The 22,792-nt window shown below is 44.5% G+C and overlaps 2 protein-coding genes across 2 annotated transcripts; both read right to left on the reverse strand.

Moving 5' to 3' along the window:
- Positions 1-1,913: 1,913 nt before the first annotated feature.
- Positions 1,914-10,247, reverse strand: T265_08481 (hypothetical protein; the record flags this gene model as incomplete). Its single annotated transcript, XM_009174293.1, has 11 exons — positions 1,914-2,031; positions 2,070-2,170; positions 2,209-2,339; positions 2,380-2,493; positions 2,858-2,967; positions 3,823-3,941; positions 4,929-5,428; positions 5,646-5,749; positions 6,022-6,254; positions 9,784-10,045; positions 10,075-10,247. 11 exons carry the CDS (start codon positions 10,245-10,247, stop codon positions 1,914-1,916), a joined length of 1,965 nt encoding a protein of 654 aa, XP_009172557.1.
- A 2,114-nt stretch (positions 10,248-12,361) lies between these two features.
- On the reverse strand, positions 12,362-20,878 carry T265_08482 (hypothetical protein; the record flags this gene model as incomplete). The annotated part of the gene is made up of 6 exons (XM_009174294.1): positions 12,362-13,436; positions 14,048-14,268; positions 15,675-16,122; positions 17,129-17,397; positions 20,148-20,378; positions 20,426-20,878. The coding sequence occupies 6 exons, from the start codon at positions 20,876-20,878 to the stop codon at positions 12,974-12,976; spliced, it is 2,085 nt and encodes a 694-aa protein (XP_009172558.1).
- Positions 20,879-22,792: the final 1,914 nt, after the last annotated feature.

The following is a 22,792-nucleotide window of genomic DNA, read 5'->3' on the forward strand; positions in this document are numbered from 1 at the left end:
ACTCCGAACTGAAGCGTACTGAACCAGTGTGACACGTATAGATGTCCTCGATAGGCTTAAGTTTAAGCAAGTGTAGCCAATTTATTCGTCTGGCGAATCACAAAGCTAGCTTTGACAACTCTCAGGATGGACGGCTGAGTATCCTGGTGAAAGAAGTATTGCTGAGCGGGAATCCAGCACACACCGTGCCTGAACTTTAGTCAAGAGCCAAGGGCTCTGCTTTTCTCTACGAAATGAGGACGCGTAGCATCAACCGCCAATTTCAGGGAGGTTCCTCCCTCGCATGCCATCAAACGGCCCGTAATTGTTGTTGCTTTGCTTGAGCCCTTGTTTCGCCATCTCGAGCGTGAACAGAGGATCGCTACTATTGAGCCGAGACGGCTCTGTGTTGAAGGCACCAACCCATTTGCATCGTGACTGCTCCTGTCTAGGCTTGGGCAAACTAGCAGTACCCCAGCCCTCGTGATTACTTCCGATGTCGGCGAAAAGCTACAGCTGAAAGACTATTATTGTTATTTACTATCCACATATGAGTAGTACGGTGTCAATCCAAAAAAATCCGAGCCGGTCTTTCATGGTCAGAGTTTGCCACATCCACAACAAGGATAGCCAACTCAAGTGGTACAGCTCAGTGTTCGGTGCATCGCCGAGCATATAATGACCATTTTCTGAAAGCGTACTCGGATGGTGCGCGCTATCTACTGCCAATGAGGTAATATCAAAACCAGGAAAGGCATGGACCATAATGGAGGAAGGCTAATGGGGTGCCAAACTCTGCCGGCAGTTAAAAATGAAAGAAAGATACATCGAGCGTGAGCAAGGGAAGGTAGTGGAAATCATCACGATCTGTGACCAATAGGTAAAAACGAGGAGAGCAGGGGATAAATGCTTATAATTCGCCTCGTAAATGGGCCACATAATTACTCAACCTTTCCCCATAACTTATACAGCTTTCATGCGATGGAATCTGAGTTCGCAACCAAACTGAACAATGGTTCAATTTTCGACCTGAATGGATTTACTTGCGGATGGGCTTTACTCAAACTCGCTGAGGGTGACAACACCAACGCCTCACCTCACTGGATTCGACGGATACAGACTAAAAATACCTGACGGACAGAAATGACGATATTACCATTACCCTAATGCATTACAATTTGAAACACCTTTCTGGGAGTGTCCAAAAGCGATATCACCTGTTGTTTGGCGGACAATTTCAATTCGACATATAGACAGGACATCACCCATCGGTGGAATAACCGGCTCAACACTTTCACAGGCGAAATGAAAAATCGCGTTACACCTGTAGCACACAAAGATAATATGTAGACGGTTTTAGACTTCACTTGCAAACCCGACCACTCCACAGTTTGTTGGTCTTTGTTATGAATGCCAATATTCTCGCCAAAGCACACGTCCATGGTTCGTAGTATTCCAGAACACGCAACCACGAAGATGCAGCAAGCATATATTCTTGCATGTAATATCAGTCTTTAAATGTTTGCCGTGAATCCGGTTGCCACACTTAGGTTGCGGTCCTTGTGGTTGTGATCTCCAACCTGAAAGCCGTTATCGACAAATGTATACTATTCCCAGGTTGACCCGCATAATGTAACAAGTCGTTCTGATCCAAAATAACACACCAACCGTCTGCCTGCCATAAGAACGACGTTCATCGTATTCCAAACATCTGCCAACACCAAATGTATCGCTGTTTGTGAACATCGGGTCAAAACCAAAGCCCCCCCTTGTAAATGAGATCTTCGAAGCCGTGCATTTCAGCTCACGCCGTTTTAAAGAACATACATGTTGAATAGTGAATACAGCGGATTTCGAACAAGGTTCAAACTTTAGTTCAATGTCAATAACTTCGAAGTATGGCGATCGAAAACATTTCAGTTCAGTATACGTCTTCAGAATTGACATATTGTGGTCACCGGGCTGTGACAATCCAACGGCCTCCATAGACCCTTCTTCGTTGACGCCGCAAGACATAGTCCGTGATAGAGCTCACGAAAACAAATCCAATTTCTGAAGGATGGATGGTTTAATGGCTGGTTATTACCTACGCATATACCGGCATATCCTCCGGGAAATCGTAATAATCACTTTCACTAATTCTGGTAGCAGGCAAATGGAATGTACCATTCGCTAAACCTGCAAGCATTTCCTAATTACATGTTAAACACGAAGTTTCGGAAAGCTTACACTTTCTTCATCGGACTCAGGTTTGACGATAGTTGCACCGATCGACTCACAGTATTCCACAGCTCTTTTGTGGACCATAGGGGAACGAGCAATCATATAACATTTTCCGTGTGGAGGCAGACATTGCATCACTGAATTAGTGAAAACCTGGTCATGACGCAAAATGCCCACCTCCGGTCGTGGTATTACGCTTCTCTTCAGGAACAAATGCCGACAAAATACGTGAACAATTTACAGAGACATCTGTTGGTGAGTAGCCGCTGATGTGCTTTGGCACATACGTCACTAGATAAACGCCCAACAGAAGTGTTACGGACGTCACATACATTGTACGTCACGGTCGAACGGATCAGGAGACTGGGGAAAATTGAACTGATCGATTTGAAGGAGTGATCAGTCAAATGTGCCGTTTCAAGGTCAGTAACACCAGCTGACCAGCCGGTAATAGATAACACAGTGTGGTCCCACGTTGGCTACACAACTTTCTAACCGTAAAGCTGATCGCAGTCTTACAAAGTGGGTGATATCAAGTAGCACAGCAGTGCAGAAATAAGCACCTGAGAATGAATATTGTTAAATATCCATAACACAGAACCATTTGGTTGAAGTGAAAACTTATTTGCCTCACAACAAATGTTTGAAAATTTACAAGGTTCTATCATTATCATTTCTAGCATTTCTGTTAGTGTTGCCCGTATACGAATTTCCGGGCGATGAGCACTTGGTACTCCGCAGCAAGTAGTTGATAGACGTCTTAGGCTGAAAAGAAAATCAATTGAATCGTTAAACGCGATCAGTTGTAAGGTGACAGGACTATGTAGGAGTTTTAAAGCGAGGCGCATTTCCCGTGGACAGAACGAAGTGAAGAATATATCAACGGGACGAAGTTCGAAGTTCCATGGACTGTCGATGGGCGATGGTTTTTTAGTTGTATTCGCATTACTCTCGTCTGGATGACCTTGATTCTGTCTCGGTGTAATTTGTCTGACAGGTCAACGGAAAGAGAAGCATCTTATTAGGGTTAGTCAATAGAGTCAATCAATAGGTGGGATTGGAACTCCAGAAATCTGAGATCCGGGGCGAACGCTACCACCACTTCACTAGGGCACGTTGGACGCACCGGAATTATCGCGCGTTAAAAAATGAATCTGTTCACGCCTAAGCATAGTAATTGCCTTGTACAAAGCCTCAAACAAATGTTACCGAACTGAAGTCACAGACCCACCATCTAATCATCTCCATAAACGAGTGCATAACTAATGAGCAAAAAGATCATTTTTAACTGAGAAGGGTTTTCGTTGCTGCCAGTAAACTCTACAGTCGCACCACATCATGAAGACGTTAACATTTTGGTACCTTTACTACTCAGTCCTGAAGTCCCGAACCGGAATATCGACCGTGAGCTCCATATCACTGGAATGTCTAATGTGTAGGATGATACATCTTTTAAAAATACACTCAATTTCTAGTGTTAATCCGGAGCATGCACAAAACACCTGAACACAAGTCACACACGAAAACACAGAGACTGGGAGATATTTTGCTGATAAAAATATAGCTGTGAGGAATAGAACAAAACATTAGCACCGCCAAGTTCACGTTGCTGCATTTCACTCAGTCGGTTCATCAATGTCTGTCGTGGGATTTGTCAGGATTGGCCAAGCGAGTAGGTTTCCATCCATGCCACATGTATACAGTTCCTGCTTTTTCCCATTCCATACACAAGCGCGTACCTGGAATCATCAAAACCAGCCATAGTTTCAGTCAGGTCAGTCAAAATAAAAGTAAAGACTGAGTCTCTTTGCCGGCTTGCCAACTCGGTTAGAACAACTGGGATTTCGTGTTAACAATGAAGTCACCTTACCATATTCCACAACACGTTAAGACATCCTCGGGTTTCCTGCCAAAAAGCCTTAAGATGACCAGACACGAATCCTAAAGTGTCGGCAGATGTTTAAGGATAACTCAGTGTACAATAAAGGTAGACCGGGGACACTTTGCGGAGAAAATTACGGATGGCTGGCTGGAATAAATCTAGGTGACCACTGCAAAGTTATTGCGGTGCACAGGTTAAGCAGATGGTGGGGAAGCAGAGAAAAGGGTTCTGACTAGAAAAATAAAAGGTTCGACGTTTTTGCTAGCCTTTCAATTGCTCACATCTACAGCTCATATATGAGGCGTGATATTACGCCAGTCTTGCCGCAATTTAGGAGTTGCACTGACGTGATTTAACTGGATGAGATCCAGAAGGTCGAAGGTACCACGGGCTAACGAGTGTAGTTACAAGTTCAAAAACACTGTTTGAAAGATAGTTGTTGGGTAGAAAAAACGATGCTCTAATGAATGAATATGAATAACGGAGATTGCCAAAACGGGAAGGAATGTTTGACGTACACGACATGTGCCGTCCTAACAAAATGTGCGGTGCCTACACGTAAGCTTTGCCGGGCAATCGCATTCTAGGGGGTCCTGCTAACAAGGAAGTGACATACTAATTGTTATGCAAGCACGGGTCGGTTGCATCATTGTTTGGCTGGTGTTTGAATGGGTTAGGTCCTATGATATCACGGAAGAAGGGGATATAACATTACGATAGTTTGAGAAATTCAGATGAAAATGAGACCTTAGATGACGGGCATGTGGAGCAAGCTAAGCCTGACATTGAATGAAACCTGGAGGAAGCAAATACATGCGGGTCAAAAATGATCGAAGTAACGTACACGGTTGTAGTGTCGATTTACTAAACGAGTTGAAGCATGATACTTTTCCGCCATGGCTAGGAAGATTCGACTGCGGCATGGCGCATAGACTATGGAGGCTTGAGCACCCCAGGCTGTCCCCGATGCACCTGATGCAACAGCCATTCTAACCGGTGTTTCCTTCGGCCGCGACGGAGGTGGAGCGGTTGTCCGTGACCTTGGTTCTGAAGAAAATGCCCGCACTGGCCCTTGATCTATGTTCACTCGACTCATACTAGTATTTTGACCACTCGTGCGCATCGTGTCCATGTAAATCGTACCAAAATTGACGGGTCTCAATTGAGGCCAACGCAGTTGTCGGGTCTCGTCCACAAATACTCTGTCTGATATACCATCCGGGCCGCACGACCACATTCGTAAACACAAGGCGTCCTCACTGGCTCCCGCTCCACCCCAGGAGAATAGATGTAAGCCATCGGTCGCGAAAGAAAGCGAAAGAACGGATCCGGTGTGTGCCGTGGCTGTTGAAAAATACCGTTGCAAATGAGTTGGGTAAAGTCAATAGGAGAACGTAGCAACAAGCACAAAAAAGTGGTCTACTGGCGTAAGAACTTTGAAAACCAACAGATGGGTGATTTGGCATGCCAATATATACATCTGATTTTTCAAACCAACAGTTTCGAGTTTATTGTTGTCCGATTGTTCTCCTAAAGGCAGTGAGAACAATGGTAAACTCACCCTCAGAAGAGTAAGATGAACCAGATGGATCACCGTACTTGTCAAGAGAGCACACTGGTTTACATGTAACCCGTATATCCCAGAAAAGTACACGACCATCGTGACTGTAAGAGGAAAGAAATAGAAAGCGTAAGAGAACACTTTAATCAGTAGATATTAAGAGTAAACATTATTTTTGCCTACGGCTCGCTGTAGCAAGAATTGAGATAGTGTACTGAATAGTGTGGGCCAAAAATCCCCTCCGGAAAGACAACTGAAAACGCATCGTGAAGTCTGCACGTAGAAGTTTGAAAGTATAAGCAGACATGCGAATTTAAAGACGCAGCAAGCAGCGAACCATAATTTATTGCTTGATTCTACAATATAAACAGCTCACCCTCCTGTGACCACCACATGCGGTGATCTAATGGACCAAAGGACCTGTGACAACCCAGATGGAGAATGCCCACCGCTAAGAGTGAGTGCCGTTGCTCCGATAATGGGGTCAATCAACACCGCACGACCGTCTTCAGAGGAACCCAATGCAGCAGCTACCAAGTTGTGGGTGGTGGCGCACTTTGACAAATCAATCCACGAAACACTAGCTGGAAGTTCAACAACATCAACACACTGGAGGGAAGTCAGCGAAAGTGAGAAAACCCAGCAGTAAGAGTAACGTGGAAATTAGAGAATGAGCAAACCGTCGGTGTTTGGAAAAATAAGACGGCATATCATATTTTGCTAGCCACTCGAAGAAACGTGGCCTTAGTTGGGAACTAATAAACCGCGTTGCTATCTCAAGTTTTTTATCAAATGCGAAGTGGTGTGACTGACAAGGACGTTCAAAGACTGAATAAGGTGGGTAACATCTACCAGATAAGAAATGAAGAACGCTAAGGCCCTTACTATCAAATTTTTCTACAGAACACAACGTTGCGAATGACACTTAGAGGTCAGGTGCGAAAAACTCCAGAAAAACTCACAGTTCACAGACAATTGTGTAGATAATGAAGTCGGGCACAAAAAATAAACCCGATTAGTGGTGGGTTTGGTGAAGGTCCAAGCAAACCAGTGGAAAAATGGTATCTTGAACACGGCAAAACAACCGATCATCTGTTATCCTCGTTGAGGACGATGAGAGTTCAAGGAGCTCAAATTATATGAAGCACAAAACCCCAAAATTGAAGTCGTAAAAAAACGAGCTTTATACGTAACTCTATGGCTTCGAAACAAGACATTCGTAGTTGTTGGCGGATTTCCATTCAGAAGCGTTTGACTAGGGATACAGAGGCATGTACGCATATAAGGAATATGCGCACAAAAACTGAGAGAGCAAATCATGACCTTAAAAAACAGGATGAACTTGGTGAAACCGAAACGATTCACGGTGGAGAATAGATCGTGCGTGTATTAACTTTACCAGTTTCAGCTACAGGGGTGGACTCGGGGCGGTAGACCAGCGAAATAAAGAAGCTGCGGACGGTAAATCTCATTCTTAGACCTAGACATGTGTTTGCACGTTAAAGTTTTCACTGTCTGTCTATCGATGCATTCGGAACATGTCAGTCGGTCGACCTCTTCGGAGAGTCCTTGTGGTCCAACCACGAGCTTAACTAGGCCCTCCTTCCTCTCTACGTGTTTGACCATCATTGCGTCAAAATATTGCTCGAGTTTAATGGCGAAATCGGATCAGTAATATAGTGGTATGTTAGATGGCTACAGGAGAGATCCTCTATGGATCAGCTGGTCGCAATAAATGAGTTATACTGGGTCGGACATCAAGTTGTATACCGGAGAACCCACTGTCTCGTAGAGACCTCCTTACGCAGACACGTGTCGGACGGAGACGAAGCAGGTGCGGCCAGTTGATGACCTGGCGAAGTAGGGAATCCCTTACCAGTCAAGTCATTCACCGTTGCTAACCATATTGTTTTCAGATATGGCTACACCATGCAACCAGTGGCGGTCCTGAAGCACAGTTATTTCCTTCTAAGTATGCTCACTCACTGCAAGCCGTATCGCAAGACAACAAGTTGCGTCGATGAAATGACAATGCCATTGTCTCCAAAGAGCGGCAACCATTCCCTCAATCTCCCAATCCACGGTCAATGAAAATGAAGCAGCTGGAACTGCCGTACTTTGGTACACAGTTTAAGGCTGAATAACTGAATTGGACTAAACTCGTCCGCCTTTCTTCAGGCTGAAAATAGATCAAGCAATTTTTCTTCAGAAAATCCTCTCCAAGCTCGTCGCACCACATCTGGGTTGATCAAGAAGCAGCAGTGCACTTAGCTGCACCGACTGTTATGATATCATCAATTTTCAAGCCATATGAATTTAACCACCCTTACTTTAACGGTTTGCAGTACACTGACAGTCTCCCTCATCTTACTCTTACTCGCCTTTACATTGCGAAACCCATAAATCATCACTGCACCTAGCATCCCTACAAGTTCTCCATGAAGGTCCAACCATTTTCGAACTTTAGTGGCTATGTTCTGTTGACGGTGTCAACTGTGGGAAACCAGTTAGACACGAATTCGCCCTTACCAAACATAGAACCAACTGAGAACAAACAGAATAACAGCTGTGAAGTAGCCATTTGCATCGACTTTCAGAAACCCATTGTAGTCAGACGTATTCCTGGACCTCCGTGAGCGTCCGCTGGAATTGTGGTAGGATAAATTGAAATGAATACGGATACAACAGTTGGTTAACTCCAAACAGTACAAACCGGAGTTCATAAGCCGCATCAGTGGCTGTGTCGTCAAACCGGCTGCAACAGAAAAGATGAACGCTTGTTAATTTTCCTGAAAGCGCTTAACAAGTTCAAGACGCTGAAGGGCCCCACAACAGGCCTTGGAGAATTAGTATTCAAATTCAACCTCCTGTCAATCGAACTCTAGGCGTCGTTGAACGGGAACAAGCTGGTTGAGTTACGTAAAGAGGTCTATATCGATAAGGATCCATTAACCGGAAGTACTGAACAAGACACGTTATCATAACAACCAAATTACCAGCTCCCCCCTCCAATGCACAGCTACCTACCCCACCTCCAAAAATCATCAGTGAACGAAACCATAACAACTACAACCACTGTACCACAAGTACGCGGTTCTTACGTCTGACTATGATGACTACGACAGTCTGCATACTGTAAGACACTAACGGATTCACTATAAATAGTCCATGTTAAATGTACTCAGAGGCAACACAAGAACAGGGCACTAGTCAGCCAAGGGAGAAGGCAATATACAATTAAGGAACGTATAACAAGAGGGAAGAAGGAGCAAGCCAACATAACTCGAAGAATTAACAGACGAATCAACGCGGGCCTTATACTCTGGAGCCTGTTTCTCTAACAATGAAGCCTATTGAGGAAAATCTCCATACATCGAGGCAAGCTAAAGTAAGATTTAGCAGGCACTGATGCGACAGTGCTTACAACACGGGCTGCGTATCCTGAACCCAGATATTACGTCCTCCTTAAATGATAAAGTAAAGTAAAGTAAAGTAAATGACAAAGTATCACCGAACAACGATGGCTATTTCTACCTCAAAACCGTCGTCATGCTTCAAGCGTCAGCTCACTTGAAGCAGTTTCTCGTATGAATAGTGTGCGTCAAAATAAAAGGATATCCTCGCTCCTATTTTAGTTATTTCAAATTTAACTCCGACGACGAAATACACTTTTCCTCGGCGTTCATAGCGTAAAATAGGCGAGGAGGATATGCATGTTCAAGATCACAACTGATCAAGCAACCACTCCAAAATTTTCAAAACAATTTGGTCACGGAATTCCGGAACTTCTGGAATGGTGATCCATCGAAATGGTACACCCAAGCTAAGTAGCACTAAATCTCATGTTCGATCGAACGAGCCACGTGTCCAAACTGTACAAAAGCGGTGACGCTAAGTAGTAAGCATTCTAACTACAGTGGTGATACAACAGATAGGGAATGGAACCACTGTAAGAACTCGGGACGAGCCATATGTTATGGGACACACTATTGACCGACATATCCATGACCTAGAACCACGTCCGAACTTCTTGATTGCTATTGTACCTGCTTGCAAAATTTCACAGCACCTCAGCCATCATTCATCCCTCGTAATTGGATTGGATTTAGGTTACTTTTGAAACATGGTTAGAACTTACTTCGAGCCTGTTTGTATCCCATACTCGGACAGTTTTATCCAAAGAGGCGGTGAAAAATGCACCAGTATCAACTGGATACCACTGAATACACACCAAAGGACTGAGCTCATTCCGAAAACGCCTGGTGGAATGTTGAAGAGTAGGACATTTATCGACGCGAGCCAACTGCTGGTAGATTTGCTGGCCGTCTATGTCAGATGCGGCGTCCACGTCAAATAAAACAATCGAACCATCTTGATATCCAGCGAGTAAACTGGATTTGCTGCTTGGAAAGGTGAGAACCAAACTTACTATCTGGTATCCAGTTCATCGAGACACAAATCATTAATCGCACCAACGGCCGAGCAAGTGAACACAATATCATAATCGACATCTAACCGAAGCATCCGTGGTAGATGGTAAAGTCCGCGAAACTGTTCAATCTTCCATCTTAGTTCATGTTTCATGTAGTTAGATGAAAACATTGGCTGTCACAGGTCCTTGTACTAGTTGACTTTATGAAAACATCTGAAGCAGGGAACAGGAACAAACTGTTAGGAGCCACACGATCTACATATCACTCATTTCGACTGACCGAACAAGTTGACCGCTTATGCCGCTTATCAACAAGGTTCCAACAGAGATAGGCCATTTCTATCAACAACTAGTCAATCACCGATATGACATGATTCCGGACAGCCAGGCACAACCGATACCTCCTCCGAAACCCGAAACAGCCTGACATCACATCTAGTTACTTACTGGCGTAATTACTAGACAACCATGAGTTCACTTCATCCGGATAGGTCAGTAGCACTGGTGAACGGTTAGATACCGATGTATCGCGGTTACCCCCACTGATTTATGGATGGATTTGGGGCGTTAGCGAAGTTCTAGGTACACTAGATATACCTAAACCTCCCCAACGTTGCACGCTAACAGGACCGAGCGGTTGCTGGAGAGGGTAGACTTCGAGGAGGATCCAGTGGCCCTTAGTAGAATTCCCCCCCCCCTCATTCACCCATTTGCATTGACATCTTGACTGTTTGCGGTAGTGAGGATCTATGCATAGGATCAATACTTTATCGTCGCATGTCGGATTACATTGGTGCCACAATTCTATGCTTACCAGAGTACAGGAGTTGCTCACAATAGAACATTTGCGATCATTCCTCATAAGAAGACGGTCAAAGTAGGAGTGCTGTGAGGCTATCTTCTAAACCCCGTGGGCAGCCACCATGCACGAAACGCCGTAAGGACTTAGGGTGCCAGCAGAACGTGACCACTGTAACTGAAAGCGCTCTAGAATTCCATATACATAGTCTGTAAAAGACTGATTCTTCGGTGAAACTGTTTGAAATTTACGGAAATGTGAGACCAACCATTTTGACACACATTCGTTACGCCTTAATAGTCGAAGTTAACAAGCGGGTCCGATCGCGTCGACAAGACGGCCACATGACCGCTATTCCTTCACCAAAACCGCCTAGTCGTTACTCAGCTGTCTACCCAGTGGACACGCACAAGTAAGCATTGTGAGAAAAGGATCCTACTTGAAAAACCTTACCTTCTCACTTTCTTGTCTCCGTGATACTTCTGATGATGTTCCGTTGAGGTTTATTCCCTTTTTTTTTACAAAAGCGCCCATACCATATATTATTATCATTTTGCGGACTTACTAGTCAGAAGGTTCGTGGTTCGAACCCTATTCCCACATCTCGACTGCTCCTGTCTAGGCTTAGGCAAACTGGTAGCATATCAGCCCTCGCGCTTCCCTCGGGTTACATAGCAATTTGGCATCAAAAGGGTATTACAGCTGAGTGGTTGTTTTTTTAATATTTCGTGCGACAGTCGTAATATAGCTCTTCCTGTTACATTCCAGAGATGCCCTATGTTGCTGTACATGGCAAGTATGAAATTGGAGTTCCACGATGCAACACTCTCAAAGGCAGATTGTTGCCAGACATACGTAGTATACGTTCCGACAGCCTTAAATTGGCAACCCTTAGGTACTGCTCTACCGACCATAAGTCGTTGCAAAGCACTCACGGGCATACACGATATTTGAGTGCGGACACGCTGAAGTCAGTCAAGCGCAGCTATGGTACGGAGTTAGCGGCGATCAAACTTTTGACGACAGAATACAAGTGGGGAATCTGTTGAGTGTCCTGTCACTGTATGGTCAACCTACTCAGGACGCGATTCCCGAAGAACCAGGACAAACTGACTACAAGACAAATAAAATCTAAGATGTCAACCAATTGTCGAGCAACAAGCTTTTTGGGATTACTTTTAAATGCTCCTGAAGGATGCTTCTGGTTTTTCTAACTGTTGGTTATCAGTTTTACATAACAGGTCGTTGTAACTAAGATGACGCTAGCTGTTGTTCGAGATTCCGGGGAGGGTATCTTGTTAACGAAAACAAATCAAGAATGTCGTCAAAAAATGCTGTTTATGTCACTGAGTACCTCAAGCATTAGGCTCCAAAGTGAAAAAAACGTAATGTTTCAAACTGGACACAACATTATATATATATATATATATATATGAGGACAAACATATTACCGAATACACTATATAGAAAAATCATCCCTAGAAACTTCACACAATATCTCCAATCTTCCTGTGACCCGAAATGAATTTTTATATACTGACACCTGAGGGTTCGTAGTTGGAGATAACACAGAGAGAAGTGCTATGATGGATTAAATTTCATTTCAGGCGTCCCACTGCTTCCTTGTTGGTATAAGAAGTAGGTCAGCCGGCTGCTTACACATGTGATTCGACGTATCTAATGAACAGTAAAGTTCCTCCAAAACGACCAGAGTGGCTAACTCTGGTCTCTCAAAAAGGGCGATCAAATCGCGGTTTAGTACACAACAAAGTACAATCGATCAGCCACGATCGGACAAGACAATGTGGTACAGATGAGTGGCCTGGTTCAAGGGCTCTGATCGGGCTAGGATCCAAGGGCTTTATGTTTGCAAAGGAAAAGACACCAAGATTTCATACAGCAGCACACAGTTACATCACAAAAACTGGGAGATAGTAAATAACAGTCTTAAAAAAAAGCTTCATTGCGAGACTTTAAAAAAGACAGAACAGTGCTCACCACAGCGTATACTTGAAAGAAACTATAAAATAATATGGTGGAAAAAACAGCAAATAAACAACTTATCACAGATTAAGTTCTCAATGAAAACACTGTCACTTATTCCTCAGTGGTACTCTGAACACAGTTGTTTGATTCCGTCTCCTGAGGAGGCGCATTTATTTCGGTTTTCGTATCGACGTACTCGCTCGATTGGTTGGAAACACCATTCTCCGTTGCGGATGGTTCCAAAGACTGGTCGCATTTCGGAAGCACAGGGGCGGCGGGTATCCGTGGCCAGGTTTCCTTCACCGTAGCACAAACCAACTTGCCTAAACGATGCACCAAAACATGGGACGCTGAATTAGGTCTACCTGGCGCTGATTTTCCGCCCTCTTTTCCAGTGTGTAGGAGTACCATTGAGGAGGACAGTACACAAGGAACAAGGATGTTGGTGAAAACAGAGGCAAAAGCAGACGCTTCGGAACGCCAGTTTATAGTCTGTTGATCGAGCAACTGACGATAGGACATCACAAAGCGGTCAGCGCATTGATCCAGCGCTTCGACGACAGCTGCCAAAATTCTGGGGTAAGAAATAAATTACCGGGTAATGTGTGTCAACTTCAGACTGATACGACAAAGGTAGCAGTGAGTGAGTCGGCACTTAACAGACAAACGAGTGGTTAACTCACAAAAGACCAGTCCAAACATTATATTTAGCAAACAACGACAAGAACTCAAATGTGCCCGTACGGTGTAGCCTTCGTCGAAAATCCCAGTGTTATGGCCATTATCTAATGAGGGAGATGGATACACGTTCACACCGAATAAACATCTATCCAAGACGAATTTGGACAGTTACCGAAGTTCACTCAGTCCATTTAGGCCAGATGACGGAAAACTAGTAATCTTCTGCGCCTGGCAACAAAATCAATACACCCTGTGGACAACCAGCAATGCGCATTATATGTTCACAATGACTCAAGGGCTATGCATCTTTTGGGAACGGAAGTGTATCAAGGCTGAAAAGCCCTTGAGATTTATTAGCGCCACAGTGAGATAAATTTATGCTGCTTTCAAGATAATCTAATATGCCAGAATCCACATAAGGTTTGCTGGATCAACCTAAACCTTAGTACAATGCTGAGCTGAAAAGATCATGATGGACTACTACCGTGATGCCTTCTAACTCACTGATGACGCAATCCCACTGGGCAACATGAGCGAAGGCCATTGAACAACTCCATGAATCGATTGTAGAGTAAGGTCATTGGGGGATAGCACAACAATTTGTTTATAGTCGATGCATGATCCTCCGAATGTTCACCAACCGTTGTCTCTTGGGTCGCGTTAACCGTCCACAATAGGTTATCCAGTGCAAAGCAGAACTCGGTGGTCGCGTTGGTCAAATACACCTGTGAAGGAAAATGCATATCGGATGCTGATACATTGGAGACACGCTGGTTACCGTCGCAACGTGGCATCATGCAGTCGAAGCAGTTCTGGTCAAAAATGTTCGTCAGTTTTATATAGGGAGGCACAGGGTCAGGTTCCATTCCTTACCAGCTGGTGGTCAGGACTACTCTATCTGTTACTTCGATAATCTGCTATGCAACTAGAATTACAGGCTACCAAACACGTAAAGATCAAACTATTCGTGTCCAGTCCGAACGGAAACTTCGTGGAGGTCAGCATTAGGTGAGGACTGAGTAAAACTAGAAATTCTGTTTCCTGTAATTTCCGTTTTACGCCCTAAGGAAAAAAAGAAAGTCCGCCGGTTATCTATTGGCCTCATTAGACACTTGACATTGGGATATTCCAGCACCACCAACTTCGTATTCTGAATGAACAGCGGAAGCAACTGTCGATAGGCCACATTCCAATGCGTGTTCAACGATAACACTGCCGGACTGTTGTTTGTTTGTTTGTTGAGCTACGTAATTTTATTGAAAATGTTTCAAGGTGTTGTTAGGGAACATAGCGGAGAGTGGCGATGGGTCGGTGGTTGTGCGCAATCAAATTGCCCAACTTAGTGAACAAACCAATCGCGATCCACGCTACCTGAACTACCAACATTCACTTTGTTAACATACTTTACCAGATACCTGCAAAAACGGGAGCGCCAGAATTAATAAACTGAGATGATTAGCCAACAGAACACCTGATGTCAGCACCAACATAAAGGAAAACTGGCGAAACTACTTTAGGAGATAAATAATATCCATAATTGGAGTGCGGAACACCATTATTGTGACGAAAAATGGGAGAAACTGTGGGGGTACTAGAAAATATTGAGTGAAATACTGACAAGGCCATATTCTTCTTCCTAAATAGGTGAGTTGGACTGTAATCCCCCTGAAGGGGATAAACAGCTCTCTCCAGAAATAAACTTCGAATCAAGTCTCAAAGGACCAAGCAAACGTGATCTACTCTGATGGGTAGCCCAAACAGCGGGGGCAGCTGTATCCTAAGGATTGGCATTTGATTGGCCTGGTAATGGCTGACCACTCCTCGTCTAGTAGTAGCACTTTTTGTATTCCAGACCTTATAGGCCTGGAACGTAGACTTTAGGGTGGTAGGAAAACTGTCGACTTTATTCTTCTGAATCGCTACATTTTTTGTTTCACGCCAACCATCATATTGACCATGTAGCTTCTTTGTTTTTACAGCGGGCTAAACTATCCATTATTTGCCGCTTCATTCCATTCATTCCGTGAAGTAACTTGGTTAACTTTCAACGTCTTTCAACGCTTAACAAGAACCTTAAACCTAAGGATCTCTGCACAAATTTTCAAAAACACAACAAGCTGAAGCTACAAACCTTCACATAACGTAGAATCGAAGAGTTGAATAAGTCTACCAAATGTGGTCTGAAGTCACATCCTATCCGACTAAAAGAGCGTCCGAAGTACATAGACTGGGATACCAGAGCTTGCAATTGTGTGAACAGTGCTGGTAGATCAGCGTCGGGCGAAGTAAGATCACCCGATCCGTTGGACGTCCACCTATCCAAAATATCTTGTGTGTTCAAATTCGGTTGATAAAGCATTGCTTCCAGATCTGCCGTAAACGTGTCCAGAAAAATGCCAAGCCGATGGGTCAGCCAAGAATGGAATAAATTGTAGCCTACGCGGCTGGTGGAAACAGACGGAAGGTCATCGCTCAAGCATAGTGGATTGTTGTCAAACCGAGTGTCTTTGGTTGAGCCAGATGTCCATTCGCTAGTTCGCCGATGTTGCATAAAATTTTCCTCTTCTGAAAATACAGCGCTGCAGACGGAAACAGGGAACGGAATGTCTCAGAAACTGAACTGACAATTGTAACCTGTTATGGGATCAATAGTTTCGATACGAAAGTAGAATGTTGGCCAAAAATACACAAAGGACGATAACCAGTAGTTGATCTGAACACATATCTGCTTGTCCAGGTTATCCGGTCACTTCTCTGAAGAATGTCTCTGACCTTCTCACGTTAACACTTTTAAATTACAGGTCGAAATATGCTCATCGTTTGTTCCAGTGGTTCGTCGGAACCCAGAATCTAACACATATTGGCGTCATATCGTCAAGGCGTATTCCTCGATTTGAGACCAATTAGTGGCAAGGATTCGAACCAAAAATTTTCCACTCGCGTTCCAGAGCACAAAATATAGTCACTAATCACTCAGGAAACGGTACGAGCTGACCTCCTTGGCTAGTTCCACTATTGCCTTCAGTTGGTGGAGCTATCGTTTCGAGTCTCAGCGGTATAACAGCTTGGACTCCATTGACATTGGTTAGCTGCCACGTGTTTCAGTCTCTCCAACCAAGCACAGCGAGGTTCACGTGGGTCGAATCCTGGAAGGTGCACAGCACCAATTCACTTGGCACCCCTCATATTTAGCAGTTCGTAACTATCCCACTTTGTAGCATCTAACTGCGATAAAATGTGAGTCTCTCCTCAAGTAATTTATCACTTATTCTTATTCAACAGTTGGTTAAAAGACTCGTGTACTATTACGAAATCGTCCCTCATATGGTGTTACTCTCCGAATACGCAACAGAACAAGTTCATGAATCTTTACCGAAAAAAAAACAATCTGGGTGAAAAAGCCTGCTAAATAGATAGCTGTCCTGTTGAAGATAGAATGGAGTATCTTAGAAGATTTAATGGGTTCAAAAACCTAAGAAGGTCGATGTTACCATCGGATACACAGAGTATCGAATTATCCAAAGTTGACTGTGCGGTTAGATTTCAAATAGTGCGTACAAAGAGACATGAATATACCACGCTTACCGATATTGTGTGACGATGTCAAACAGCTGGACGCGTGTGATTTCAATGAGGCGAGTTGACCTCCAGTATGCATCGTACTGAGCTCGATTAGAGTTGAGGAAACCGCCAGACTTTATGTAGCCCACGTCGGAGCGTAATATCTCATCAGGTCGTGAAGCTGAAAGGCCAGATGCAAGCTGATTTTCCAGGCAACTAGTACGCGTTTGCAAGAACTTTAGACGGAGCTCTTGCTCAGTGAACGTGCCAGTACGCCGTAGGAATACGATAACCTGATACAGAATAATATATGGTTCTCGTTCAGAAGAATTCATAATCAAAGCGGTCACAGACCATAAAATCTGATGGACGAGCGGGCCGAATAAGTCCCTAATCCATGGCATCAAAAAGTGGGCAGAACACTTTACATTGCTATTACCCATGACAGACCTTCCACGGGGAAGACTCCCATTGGCACAGATTTGACGGTACGGAATTTATCACCGCCGTGACATTGCGAGTGAAAAACGTCCCATAATTAAAGCTCCGCATTGGCGACCCGTACCTCACAACAAAAACAAATTACGCCATTGACTCAGATTTATTAGTTGGGTGTTAAGTCAAACAGTCCGTGTTAAAACACTGTTGGAACGGCGATAAATAATTTGCCCGCCCGCATTGTTCAGGGATAAGAGTCAGGTTTTCGGTCAGCGTATGCATGATCTACTTATATCCATGTGTGGAAAGATGGTTCAATTCATTTCAGCAGGTATAGACTATCCTTCAAGTTTTCATAACGGTATTTTCTCAGCTAAGTTCCCGGTCTGAACCTTCCTAGCTAGTGTTCCCGTCAAAACAACCACCAAAGGTACGCATGTACTAAACGCCCAAAACCAGATCAAAAACACATTTACGGCACGTGATATATAAAGTGTATGTGGTGACAACGCTCTGGAAATTCCGAGGCCTTCCAAACGGTTCACTGGCAACCGGCAATAGCCGGATACAGGATAACGGTTGGCTGTTGAGTTCACAGTTTTGGTCAATCAGAGCTCACTCTGATGCTGGACCGGCAAGCGGCCCGATCTTCTGGCGAATCTCATGCGAAATAAACTTCTTTGCCGTGGCAGCACCTTACTGCAAGCGGCACAGCGGTCTAGGTGCTAAATTCCGCCCAACAACTCCCCCCTTGTGGTTTGTTGACGTAGCTTCGAAGTTGGAGTTTCATTTGCAGTGGTCTCGTGGCTTGTGGATCCCGTCTGTCCAGCGTCACGGTCGTAAAACGTGCTCCGGCTGGGCTTCCGACGGAGCAGCTGATGGATTTTCAATAACGGTACGGTGGAAAGGATAGACTTCCGAAGAGTGACGTTAGGCTGTTCAACTTGTCCGTTACAGCGTGGATTTAATGGGGTACTTCGACTGTTTGCCACACCCCTATCGTGAAGAAACGTTTGTACCTTACCTGATATGAAAGCCTCACCACGATCAGAATGGACGTATGAGGGCATTCTGAAAAAAGAGAACAACTGATTAAAACACTTAACCACGGTAGATGTGGAGACATCCGGACACGCGAAGGCGAATGGGGAACGGAAGTACTCGTCGATCATCGTCAAAAGGTATTTGTTGTGGGGAGTCGATGAAAGCTGGCCTTTAAAATCGATGCAGACGCGTTCAAACGGTTGTGTAGCTTCAGTGAGATTGCCAAAAGGGTGACTCAAAAACGAGGATTTAACTCTGAACAAATACTCATTGATTTGGGCATTCTGAAAAAAGAGAACAACTGATTAAAACACTTAACCACGGTAGATGTGGAGACATCCGGACACGCGAAGGCGAATGGGGAACGGAAGTACTCGTCGATCATCGTCAAAAGGTATTTGTTGTGGGGAGTCGATGAAAGCTGGCCTTTAAAATCGATGCAGACGCGTTCAAACGGTTGTGTAGCTTCAGTGAGATTGCCAAAAGGGTGACTCAAAAACGAGGATTTAACTCTGAACAAATACTACATTGATTTGTAATCGCCTTAACGTCTTCGATTGAGAACGGGAAAGCATTAAAGTTGAAGAGTGCTGTTGTGCGGTTATTGATCAGGAGAACGAGCACGATACTTCCCTGTCTATATCAGTGCCTTGTTTGGCCTTCGAATGTCTGTTCTTCCTACTTTGCTACTGTTGGTCTCTTGCATACAACCTATGTTTCAGGTCTCGAGGCTGAAAAAGCAAACGCTTACATTCCGCGATACATATGTCCCGTTGTGTTAATGAAATGGTTGAAGACATTGGTAATCATACTGAAAAAAGATAGTGATATAGGGAGCAGTAAAACAATTCAAACTAACTGGAACTACAAACGCCAAAGTGGCAAACTGGACGGGAACAGCCATTGAAGCGTGCTTAGCCAGACACAACAGAGATCATACCTAGTTCATCCGAGACAGTGAAGTGTACTAGCAATGGTAAATTGTTTCTTAACCACTTACATCCCCTTCACTGGAGTTACAGGCCACTTACTCCCCTGATTTACGGTAAGAATTATGCATAAAAATGCAGTTTTTGGGAGTAGGAAATATGGATGCGTGGTGCGAACAGATGGCGAAGCGAAATTCATATGGAAAACAAATGTACAAAAAGACAAACAATCCTCAGGCATCTCATAACCGACAGGAGGTGACACTTCTTGGAGAATCGAACGTAAGTCAAAGGTTTCGGGATCGTTTTCTGGCAAGACAATAGGCGAAATACTGTTCATCAATTGTGCCCTTACAAGAAAAGTCTTGATACGAGGCGCAAAGAGCATGATGGATCACATAATGTCTAGCTATCTAATGATCGACAGGGGTGACCTGAAAGTCAGGGCTGGATGAAGACGAGAGACAAGATGGCCAGGACTCCATGTCTAAACGTCTACCACAGACGTCGCTGGATCTGCCAAACTTTTTCTCGTTGTAAGACTAGGAGTTGAATAAAAACAAAACATTCCTGGCTTTTCAGCCCTAGCTTACTACAAAAGACGAATCCAACATAGTTACCAGAACACTGACCTTGATGCATGCGGGCAGAGATAGTGGGGAACGCAACTGATTGCATAGATGCTGAATCAACTGTGAGCCGACTGCATTCACTTGTGCCTCAATAGACCTCACAACGGGAATCGTAGGACCATACTTTCTGCTCAACCGCTTGGTGTAGGTGAGGATGGCAATAGCGTCATCAATGTAGCCGTTGTGAATGGAGGTTTCCATCAACTGAGGAAGCTCCAGTAATTCGAGCAACTAAGAAAAAGCATTGCATTTACGTGGAACGGAAACGGATTACTCACCTGCTTGTGATGTTCCAGTGCTTTCGTATTTGTTTTAATTGCGTCAGTAATGCCACGAGCTTTGTCAACAAACCTTTCGGAGTAGCGTGTTAAGTTGGGAACTTCGTCCACCATAACCGAATTGGAGGAGACTATGGTAGATATCCTGTCAATGACACTATGACTTGCATCCGATTTCTCCAGAAACACCGAATAGTTCTCCGCAGCTAAGCTTTCCAGCTGGGCTTGGAACCGCTTTTGAGAAAGACGTAATTGCTGCAACGTGGAGGACAAATCCCCCAATGCTTGGGGTGGTATCTCGTTCAGGACTTCCGAAAACAGATGACTCTGTACCAGATCGTCTGTAAGCCCACCCTTTTCAACCAACAGCTCGCTTAGGTGACAGGAGATCTCGTTAGATGTCGGTGTTCCAGCGATGCACATTGACTCCTCATGATCGTTTGTGTGGGACATCCTGTATTGCTACAAAAAAGGGGAGAACATGGGAAGAGGTTACACGTACAGAAACGGTACCATAGCAATAAAGACTACTAACAGCCTAAAAATGAAAATCAGACCACCTGCCGGGCAAAAGCATCCATTAAAGTACGAGAAAACTTAAAACTTGGTATCGGAAGATAAGTGACTTGGACGGCGAAAACGTTGGCCAACCTTATCACCGTATTCGAGTAAGTTGGATCTCTTCTCCCTTTCTTACCATCCTTATGCAACTATATCTGAGAATGACATGCCCTTGCTTCCAATTGTTCCGTAGCGTTTTTTATTTTATTTATTCCCCACCAATGTGAAGAGAGGAACTATTATGCGGTCATCATTTTTTTCGTGTTTAGTTTGTCGTTGATGTGTCATATCTGTTGCTTCGCCAATCAGCTGTATCTGACTGAGCAGCCCATCTGTTGCATGTAACTGCTGACCTCGCTTCAGTGCCTGGTGCCGGAAAAAAAACTCACCGAGGGAACATAATGTGTCATATCTGTTGCTTCGCCAATCAGCTGTATCTGACTGAGCAGCCCATCTGTTGCATGTAACTGCTGACCTCGCTTCAGTGCCTGGTGCCGGAAAAAAAACTCACCGAAGGGAACATAACAGCTTTATTCCGAACAAGCGGATACGAGAGCGTGAGTGCGAAAATACAACGGCCTCAAGCTATTTTATTGGAGGAACACTGTCTGAACTTGGTCCAATGCTGACTCACACTGTCTGGCTTTCGTACGAGGCTCTGACGCGCTGCATATTGAGGGGGATTGCCTGACCTTGGTCCAATGCCGATTTACGCTGCCTGGCTTCGATACGAGGCTGTGACGCGCTGCATACTGGTGGGGCGTTGTCTATCTGGTCAGCATCTAGTGGAATTGAGGGTTTTAGTAGATTTCCAGCATTCATTGGTTACTTTCAGAAATCTGGCCTTGCTGATTACTCCCCCTTTTGGCTGTTCACCGTTAGATTGTCGACGCGGATCAATTTGTAAAGGTTCCAACAGTTTTATAGCGCGACCGGTATGACGTCTCGTTTGCAGCAATGGATCTGTCATGTTTGAAGCAATGGCTAGTGCTGGTCTTGTGAGACCACAGGTTTCAAGTAGTAGGTTGAGATCGGACATTCAGCCGGCCGTAATTGATTGACATGTCGTTTCCATACTAATGATCCCACCTGGATGCTGTAGATCATCTTACCGAATCTTTCGGGGACTCAAACAGTCCATCTTCGGTACCCGGGGCGACAGTTCTTCGAAAGCGCACGGTTTCCAGGCTGGAATGTTGCATCCCTCCTGTCAGTGTTCATGAACACAAGTTTTTGTTACGGTTCGATCACGCTGCGAGCAAAACAATATGATATGCGGATCGTGGCAATACTCTATCCCCAGCTATGCTGCTTGATCCAGACTCCCAGCACGCCGGATAGTAAGAAGACAAAAAACCTCGGACACAAACTTTAATGAGCCAACAACACGCGATCAACAGGTAATCATGGGAAAAAATGACAATGCATATATATATATTCATAGTTTGACCTTGAAGATGCCGGAAGTTTGCTGGCACACATAAAAATACAGAGTTTTTGGGGGGATATTGATATCTCCAACACCTCCCCTTGTGAAAAGTCAGTAACATACTCGACGGGGGTCGACCTGGCTACGTTCCGGCTGGCGGCGGCGTCGGTCTGTCCACCGCCTGGGAAGAAGTGTTGGATCAAATACTGAGCTGCCGGTCACACTCTCCTCTTTCGGAGCTGTCTCAGTTTTCAGCTCAAAAGTATCGAGCAATATGTCCAACGATACGGTACCCGAACATACTTGAGTTTCCGGCGTGCTGTCAAAGCGGAGTTGGTTTTGATGTCTGGTCCAGGTGTCTTGACCAACCGACACGT

Source organism: Opisthorchis viverrini (assembly GCF_000715545.1).
Source record: "Opisthorchis viverrini unplaced genomic scaffold opera_v5_218, whole genome shotgun sequence".
Lineage (NCBI taxonomy): Eukaryota > Metazoa > Platyhelminthes > Trematoda > Opisthorchiida > Opisthorchiidae > Opisthorchis > Opisthorchis viverrini.